The sequence below is a fragment of the Haliotis rubra genome, unplaced genomic scaffold (assembly GCF_003918875.1).
Source record: "Haliotis rubra isolate DU_JTF1 unplaced genomic scaffold, ASM391887v1 Scf142, whole genome shotgun sequence".
Taxonomy (NCBI): Eukaryota; Metazoa; Mollusca; class Gastropoda; order Lepetellida; family Haliotidae; genus Haliotis; species Haliotis rubra.
In genome coordinates this window covers 454,635-464,692 of record NW_025765359.1, presented here as the reverse complement: position 1 = coordinate 464,692, position 10,058 = coordinate 454,635, and the positions used below count along the sequence as shown (strand labels likewise).

Genomic DNA, 10,058 nt, shown 5'->3' with positions numbered 1-10,058 from the left:
ACATGGGTCAAATGATAAAATATTCCAAATGGATATTCTGTCTGGCTATAAGTAAAATATATATTCCCATAAACTATTCCAAAAACCTGTTTCAGGCTTACCCAAAGACTGTCAAAGGAATACTAAAATCTGCTTTGGATTGTTTGTATTCTATGTGAGCTTTGCGGGGTTCTCACCTTGCACCAAAGCATGGTAAACGTATCCGCGTTGAAGACCACTGATATTTCAGTTCCAGTAGGCGGCCAGGTATGGCTTTCACTACGTGATCGGACTCTGGTTTACTTGATCAAGAAGTGAAGAAGTGCACTACATTGTATTGAAGTACGGGACAGAGTGAACACATGCATGTTCTGGAAACAAGTGCGTCATCACAATGGTTTCACTTCGGCTATAGTGATTCACACCTTTTGTGTGCTCAGGTGTCTTGCAGATAAAATGCATGGTCGTATTATTTTACGTAAGCTTCCGAAAGTTTCTGAAGGTGTTCGTCCGCGAGTTTGAATGGCCGCTGTCTTCACTGAGCCCATATTATATTCATGTCATTTCAATATTTTATTTGTTTCCATGATCTGATTCCCAATACATAGCCATTGGTCAAAGTGATCACAATACGTCATGTGTAGTATCACATCTAAAGATAATGATGTTTTCTTGAAGTTTTGTACGTGAAAAAGTCAAAACTGACGTTCTCACGGAAACAGAAATAAAATGGGTTTTTTTGCGTTTATTTGTTTATTACTTCATCAAAATAAGTAGTTTTAACAAATATTAAAATAACTATATATGTGTCCAAACTAGGCATTTTAATTTGATCCTCTAATCATCATCCAAAATGCCATTGTACAGGTAAAAATAACAACAATTTGCATATTATCAACAAATTAGAAACATGTTATACCTTACGTAACAACTACCTGCAACGGGAAGATGCATTTGCACGTGCGTTGCCATAACGATTGTGCAATTGACAATGCTATGAATGAACTCGTAAAAATAGTAAACTTTCATCAAGAGTACAGGCATGAAAAATATAATGAAAAAATCCCTAAATCAATTATTTTGTATATCAATGGGGAACATTCCTCGAGTTGTGCCCCCTTGCCCGCTTGGAGCGCTGCCGTAGTTACGGTCCAACAGTAGCAGTCACTCTGATACTGACATATAGTCCTGCCTTTCGGCCAAGCCTAAACTTAAATCGACATTAAACCTACTTTTTTACTCTGTGATTCTTATATTACGAATTACGGAAGCTGGAAGTTGCCCCGACTGAAGACTGTGGTCAAAGCACGAAGAACTAGCGTGCCTGGACGAAAAATAATGCGGGACCCAATAATGCTAATAGAACGGTACCGCTGTTTTTTGTAATATTGCCGTTTCTCGGAATTTCTTATTGAGTAGTTGCTTTGTAAATTCGTCAAACCATTTACTCCCTATCATGTCACATTACACAGAGCATTAATGGCGTCGTAATAGTTGTTAGAACATAGGTTTAATGTACACTGAAATTAGCGTTAGCACTGACCTGATTACGCGGACAACATAAGTGCTTCAGTTTTCGTTCACGTAAACAACCGTTGCTCATAGCCGATAACGCTTCGGGATGCAATGGAAAGAGGAAATGCTATGGCAACGGGTCATTTTCGAGAGGATTTGAAACATCATTTTTATCGAATTAAAGACTCATTGACAGTGTGTTCAACAACATATATCACACCCATTCACACGATAAATATGCACACAACATCCGGTTTATAGTTTCTACATACATAGTTAGGGACCGTTCATAATTAATGGGGTGGGGTTGGTGATGATTTTTATGGAGAAGCATGTACAATGTGAATGACCTCACTACAATTAATGTTCAAAGTAAGTGACACCCCCTTTGCATATGTCATATTCAAAATCAATTAAACCCACCCCCATCCTATAATTTTAAACATAATCGTTTTTATGTACAAATTTGCTTACCCCCCTAGTACATGTGTACAATACTGATGACCCCTACCTTTCCAGAACAAAATAGGTGATCCCCCTTAAATTCACCATCACCTCACACCCCACATCCCCCAAATATATTTTGAACGGTCCCTTAGGCCATTATTCAATCCCCAAAATGTACAGTAAATTGGCATATTGCTTGCATATTTCTTAGTATCGTTTGGGACCCCACCCCAATCTTTACCATTTTTAAAGGTTGTCTCTTCTCTACACAAATAACCAGTACCATTTTGAAAACACAAGAATATTATTTGAAATTGTGTTTCAGGTGTTGCCAAATAATGTAACTAAGCAGGAGTGAAATACTGAAATATATATATAAACACATTGAACCATTACTGGAGGTCTGAACTATCTGATGCCAGAAGCAAGGGCGTATCGGGTTCATTGTCTTTAAAGGTGGGAGCCTTTTAGATTTGAATACAAATATTTCACATTTGTTATTCCAGCATGTGTGAAGGGTTTGCAAGATACACCAAGGCTCATCACAATTATAATGGGCTCACAGTGTCAGTGAACACAGTGTGGATTTGAAATATTGAAACAAGGAATAATATAGCTTTCGAATGGCAGCCTAAATGGTACAATTGAGATTCTACAATACATGTACTTAGGATTATTCTCATGTGTCAATTATCATCAGCCAAAAATCAACAAAGTATGGGTTGTCATTTCAGTTTTTATTGTTGAACATATTATATTCTGCATGTATGGGCATTCATAAATACACACATAAATACAGTAAAAAATGATGGTCTCCTTTGAAGAACCTTGATTAACACTTACACCAGATGCATGTTGATGTTTTCCACACTGACAATCGTACTGTCAATATTGCCTTACAAATAATTTTAGGTGACATGCATATGGACCCAAAATGGAAGTACAACAGTGAAGTCTGAATATTTTGACAGTCCTGTGTAAATGAAAATTGCTGCTGTACTAAGCATAATAGTTAGTAATGGAAGCACTGCATGTTTCTCTCTCTGTGTTGATACACAGGTACTTTGATATTTGGCCTCTGCCCAGTCTGGAGAGAAAATGTTTGGCTCAATATTCTTGCCATCAAAATATTCATGGGTGATTGTTTCAACATCACAAGTATCCACCAGCATTAAGTTTGTCAGTTGATACAGTCCAGGAAAAGAAATGGTCAAACAGCATCTGTTTTTCTCTGTTGCCTCAGAGTTGTTCATCCTGGAAAACACCAGTGGAGTATTACTATCCAAACTGATACAGGGTAATATTATCTCATGACTGCCAATTATGAGAAAATGTATCATTATCAGATTTAGGTTACTGTTGTGGAGAAAGACATGTCACATAATGAACATATTCATTTAAACAAGTCAAAGGTGGAAAACATTATTCTTAACAAATGTTTCAACTGTAGAGAAGCATAATTTAAATATGCTGACATTTTTTCCTTCTCTGAGTGGCATTTAGAATTTTGTGTGATGAACAACAAGGAGAGATCTATGGATATACAACTTCTTTAATATAATATGAACGACATTTCGGTGTAGCTACTAACACCGTTATCAAGCAAGTAAATCTCCTTGTTAATTTTGATCCATAGGGAGAAATGTCTGATACAAAGAAGAGTGTTCAACAAGTACAACAGACATTATTCATACAAGTTCATGCTAAAAGTAAACAAACATTAAACTGTTTCATGTGTATTCTGGAATCACATGGGCCTCATCTTTATGGACAACAGGCACCTGTAGGGAGATGTAATATGATGCATTAAAGGGAAAAAGTCAATTGTGTATTGTCATTCTTGGTAAACTTTAATTCAAGGGAGCAAAGGTGTTATAGTCAAACATAAAAAACAACATGTATATAATGATGTCAACCTGCTTTTTAAAAGCAAGAAGCAAATGAAAGTTAACCCACAGGTTCACATGAAAATTTACTTGTGAAATGCCAATTATCTTAAAACATTGAAAGTAATAAATTGGGTCTGTTCAAATTTACTTGCCTACTCTACCTACCTGTCATCAGGAGATATAATCATATGTGAAAATATCACAAACATTAGAATTTTAAGTAGATTAATCATGTAACTCAGAGTCAACCTGACAACTGTATTTAAGATGCATGACCAGGTGCTGTCATATTGATGTGCTGTATGAGAGAAGACAGGCCAGTAAGATCAACAGGCCATATCAAGTGATGGATGGTTTGCTAAGATATAATTGAAATATAGTTGAAAATAGATTCAATAGATAAACCTGAAATTATACTCCAATAGCTGTGTTTAAGTACGGTGGAAAATTTTGAAACAATGTTAACAATGAATAAAGCCTAACTACTACAGTTAGTACTACTACTACTACATCAACTGTTTCATAGCTGATCTTCACTGGGGACAGTGGGGTGCCGATATCACAAGATAACATCAATGACATTCTACAGATGGTGACGCATTGGGCTGCACCCTTTGTAAAGCGAAAAGATTGTGTACTGCAAGTTTTGATGATGACTACAGTGAGAGGCCCCTAATGTTTCGCGTGAAAAGTTTTGTGCAGCATGTGTGCCTCTTGAAGCAACACATTCTTTTTCCCTGAATCGATTCAAAACCCTGCTCGTAATTTCGGTTGGCATGCTCGTTAACTTAATTTGGCAAAGATAATAACAATAACAAACGTTTTCTTCAAAGTGTAAAAGATACAAAATACGCGATACTTACCATAATTAGTTACAGTAATGTCAGAAGTGGAAATGGCACACAACACTGAGAGTGAGACCAGCGAGAGCTGACGGCTACCTCGTCATGCTTTTGTTTCATTCGTCGCTACTTCGAACGATAATCAACCACCATTTCAGCAAGTTTTAACCACTCGGACACGTCGAACCTCTATTGCAGCATCCCGAGGCACGACAGCAAGTCTCAGGTATCGTAATTGCTGCGCAAATCGACCGTGCAACAAACTTTGAACGCCATCATTATACCGGAAGTAGACTTAGGACCGTAGTGATTGGCGCCATCTATTGGCGAAGCAGTAAACTGAGGAATGTTCCCCATTAGGATAAGAAAAATAAAGGATGAATGGTACATCATAAATGTATAATGTACGCGTACCCATGGGAATACATCTCATTTGCAAACTTCAACGTGCATCAAAAACCTAAAAATGACACGATTTGCTCTCCTGTAAACTCATCCATTTCTGATTTTACAAAAGTGTTAAAACAGTTAGGAAAAACGATACTCATAGAATATTTAACAATCAAACTTTAGTTGGGTTCAAAACTACGAAAAAAAGTTTAATAAAAAGCCCCAAATCATTTTATTTCTATTTCCGTGAGTATTATAGTTTCTTGTCACATGTAGCATGGCTTTCTAACGAAAGAAATATTTGGACCGGGACAATAACATTGACTCCCAGTGCAGTTGTAAAACAAATCTATTTCCCATACGGTTTTCTATACTTGGAAACATCGGAATCTCTGTACTTCTACACAGCAAAATTGTACGGTGTCTGGCACAAATACTTCAATTTTTCTGCAAATTTTGGGAATGCAACCGGTAGGGCAGGTCATGCTCACCCGCTTTCGAACACCTGGTGTTATCACTGGTGTTCAGTGATCCATTCATATGATCTTCACAGCTATTGTCCCTTTTCACTAAAGGCAATTTCTTTCCGAGGATAGTCAATACAGGTAATTCTTTTTAATGTTGACGTTCTATATTTAGCACAGCTCCCATGCATCGTGCCTTGTGTCATATTTTGAAAAGTCCTCCGAACTCTGTACCATGTCCAAAAATAAATGAACGAATACGAAAGCAGAAAAAAACCAAACAAAGAAAAAGAAGAGAAAAGCACACAACTGAAATCAATACATAACCGAACCCTGTTGAAAATATCTGTTTTCAGGCTTGTACACATTCCGTGAAAAGGGAGCGGGTATCTGAGGTATTGCTGGTTCTGTCTGTGCATACCCAAGAGCATGCTGTATTATGCATGTTAAAATCTGGATTCTTTTCTCCATCCGAGGTGTCAGTTCAATGTTATATCTCAACCAGTGTCAATACCATTTGTTAACCATTCCCAGCTTCTCATTTGCTGATTTAAAAGATATTCTCAAATACACGGAGAAGATTGATCCGTGCTCCCCGTGTCTAATCTCTGAAACAACCGCGAATCCACGGCCAGTGTTGACAAAGCAATCCTCTCGACAAGCAATCGCAATCATATGGTTTATTGCCAACCATTAACGCAACAGTCCATATGGGATGTTCGAGTTTGTTCACAGTATTGACAGCATCGATCTGCAGGCGGTGTTTGCTCTGAGACCGGGTGGTGTGGCGCCACGTTGTACCTCTGTAAGTGAATTAATCTTCATTAGCCGCGGGACGAAACCTTACGAAATGCCCTTTGTTTCATGGTGTTCCTTTTCCTGTCATGGTTTTTGGACTGATTTTCAATGATGCGCTTCCAGATATCACAATCCAGATTCTTTAATTAGTGATGTGTTAATGACCATCAAACCCTTAGAAGCCACCTGTTGATTCATGTCATTGTGTGGACTTCATTGTTTGTTAACGTCATCAATTTCAGCCTATCCCCATTGGACAGAATATTGGCATGGGACGATGGCTTGGAATGTTGCATCATGGGAGTGGGTGTGAATGAGTCATATGGAAACCCAGCTTGCACGTGGTGATGTGGCTAACAGGATGTCAACTAATATAACAGCGGTATGTGAATTTCAATACAGTCAACACTTTGCAGATCCCGGACACACTGCTGAGAAGTACAATCAGTGCCAAATGAATTCCACCGGGGGCGAAAACACAATGACTATGAATGCTACCGGAAACGAAAACACTACGACTTTAATGATAACATTTTGTGTTTTGGTGTTTATGATATCTCTTTTATCGCTGGTTGGGAACATCTTGGTATTAGCCGCCATCATCAGAAGTCGAAGACTTCATACAACGTCCAATGTGTACGTATGTGCTCTGGCAGTAACTGATATCTTCATCACTGTTGTACACGCTGTTAAGTACACATTGAGAGCACTCGAAGTCAACTTGTCGTTCATCCCCTGCTGTGTAATTGTAGGTATGTCTCTCTTGGGATGTTCCACCAACCTTATGCTGATTGAGGCCATCAGTGTGGACAGATTCTATGCTATATATTGGCCATTCAAGTACAGAAAGAAGTGCACGAAGTCCAGAGCTATTAAACTGTGCGTATTTATTATGATTTTTTCTTTCGCAAGTGAATCAGTTCTAGTCATGATCTTTCATTCTAAAACTCTGCAAACGACTTGTTGGTCTGAAGAGATTCTTACAGCGCCAATAGCGACGACTTTTACCATAGTGATATGTTGTGTTGCCCTGGAATTAACGGTCATGTACGGGGCGATGTTCTACAAGGCTGTAGAGCACCAACGAAACTTGTCCATTGGCTACTTCAGTAAGAACAAAGGTAAGTTGGAACATCAGTAAATCAAAAGGAAGTCGTTTTAAAGTCATGTAAATGATGCACAGTGGATGTAACTAATGTAAGCGAATTCATGGTTCCCTATATTCCGGAATGTAATTTCTGAAATTACTCTCAGTAAAACCTGGTCGAAGATTTGCGTATTGTTGTTTTGTATTGATTTTGCTTGGTTGTTGTAGAATAGAAAATGTTATGCTATTTAGGCACTTAGTGTTATGTAAAAAGGTATCGATTTTTCACGGTGCAGGCGTTCTTGATGGAGATAAGGCTACGTGTGATTTCATCAACACCTGGTGTCATGACTGGCAGTGACCAATCACATAATGTTGCAGGGGGGCGCGGTGGGCGAGCCGGCTAATGTTCACCGAGATGAGTTTGCCTTTGTGCCTCCCTATGGATTCAACTTTGTGTCAGTACAGAATCGAGTGCTCTAGATTTACGAAGGAAGCAATTTAGGTGCACGTTCAATTATTCAAACCTCTCGCCCAGAGTTGTTACTCCCCATTCTCCATTGTGTGCTTTAGAAAGTGGACAAACTCGTCCCAGATAATGAGTAATCAGACAACTCAAGTTTTCAAATATCTGTTTGTTTCATTCTCCGTGTGTTTTAGAAAGTGGACAAACTCGTAGATAATGAGTAATCAGCAAACTCTTTTCGATTTTCAGATTTGAGTATATTTGACATCAAAGCCTTGAAGACATGTAGTGTTGTTCTGGGAGCTTTCCTTATCATGTGGTTCCCACCTTTATCCATGTTCAATGTAATCGCCTACTCATCCAGCCCCTCGGACTATGACCTGGCGTTGCTGGCATGTATGGTGTTCCCGGTCGTCAACACTGCCGTGGATCCTGTGGTATACGCCATCATGCGGAAGGACATCAAGAAAGGCATTCGTAGGCTGTTCAGGAGGCTTGAAAGGCAGCCAACCACCATTGAACATTGTGAGTTAAGCATCAAGAAGGCAATTACAGGTTGTTCAGGAGACCAGAAAGGCAGCCAACCATCATTGAACAGTGTGAGTGAAGCATCAAGAATGCAATTACAGGTTGTTCAGGAGACCAGAAAGGCAGCCAACCATCAGTGAACAGTGTGAGTGAAGCATCAAGAAGGCAATTACAGGTTATTCAGGAGACCAGAAAGGCAGCCAACCATCATTGAACAGTGTGAGTGAAGCATCAAGAAGGCAATTACAGGTTGTTCAGGAGACAAGAAAGGCAGCCAACCATCACTGAACACTGCCGTGTCCTGTGGTGTACGCCATCAAGAGAAGGACATCAAGAGGGGCATTTGTAGGCTGTTTAGGAGACCAGAAAGGCAACCATCCACCACTGAACGGTATGAGTAAAGTATCGAGAAGGCATTTTTGGCTGTTTAAAAGACCAGCAAGGCAGACAGACACCATTGGACAGTGTGAGTAAAGCATCAAGAAAGGAATTTGCTGGCTGTTCAGGAGACCTGAAAGACAGTCACAAGTTTGAAGCATGAATGAAACCTTCAAGAAGACCTGTGATTAGATCTTACTACTGGGTTCATTATTTTTATTTGAAAACTTGTGTGTAAACTAACTTGACACAACCCCATAAATGTCTCCGGTAAGTCTATTAAAACCGCTTTTATCGGACACTTGGGAAATATTAATTATCGTAATGATCGAAAACGCCAAGAATTGTTTTGAAGGAAAATTAATGACACGTTTTCAGTGTAACGATTTGTACTATACTTTATATGATATCATCTATGTGTATTGACTTCCTAGTCAGTATGGAATTGATTATGAAAACGAGAAGATTACATGTATTATGAAAAGCTTACACGTTGTACATGTTTTTAACAATCATGATGTCAACTTGTTTATGACACGGAAAAAACCCAGTGCAAAGTGCATATTAAATTTCATATTGTCACACAGCAGCAAGTCTTATTTTTCAAACGGTTGTGAACTACCAATTTCACGTACTATTAGTTTAGAATCATGGTGATCAAGTGAGTAAGGTATTTTGTGGCTCTAATATGTAGTCAGGCAACATTCAGACATAGGCACCAATTCATGTGTGGGTTCACACTCCTTGGATTTGGTGTGCCAATATACTAACCCTCCTTATAAGGTCGTTATAGTGCACAAAAAGAATCCCAGCTTCTACCAATTGCGCATGGAAAAGTTTCTGAAGGAAACGTCAAGTTGTGAAATACTTCCATTCAAATACATGCACGAATTACACCTGTTAGTGTATGGAGTATTTTCTATATATTCTAAAAAGAAAATGTTATTTTTGTATAATGTCAGTACACAGACATGTTCAGATCACTTAATCCTTGTTGGGAGTGGAACACAGAACCACACTAATGAAGATCCGGGTTAGAATTGATCTTTAGCAACCGATGCTTGTTGCTGGATCGGATCGTTTCATTTCATTCCATCGTTTGGGAGGTGGTATGTATGGCCATTAAAGTGCCTGTAAGTTACAACACACAAATGTTTGCCCTTGCAGACTGCACTCCGATATACCTGTTCCATTTGCATAGATACTGTTGTTTTAATCAGAACAACTTCTTTATTGTGGTGTTTCGGTGAAGGGAAACATCAACACCACTCAACT

General features: G+C 38.8%; 1 protein-coding gene across 1 annotated transcript; it reads left to right on the top strand.

Annotated features, from left to right (window-relative positions):
* Positions 1 to 6,771: 6,771 nt before the first annotated feature.
* LOC124269079 (melanocyte-stimulating hormone receptor-like) lies at positions 6,772 to 9,365 on the top strand. Its single transcript, XM_046704092.1, has 2 exons — positions 6,772 to 7,445; positions 8,127 to 9,365. Exons 1-2 carry the CDS (start codon positions 6,779 to 6,781, stop codon positions 8,543 to 8,545), a joined length of 1,086 nt encoding a protein of 361 aa, XP_046560048.1. The 5' UTR covers positions 6,772 to 6,778; the 3' UTR covers positions 8,546 to 9,365.
* Positions 9,366 to 10,058: the final 693 nt, after the last annotated feature.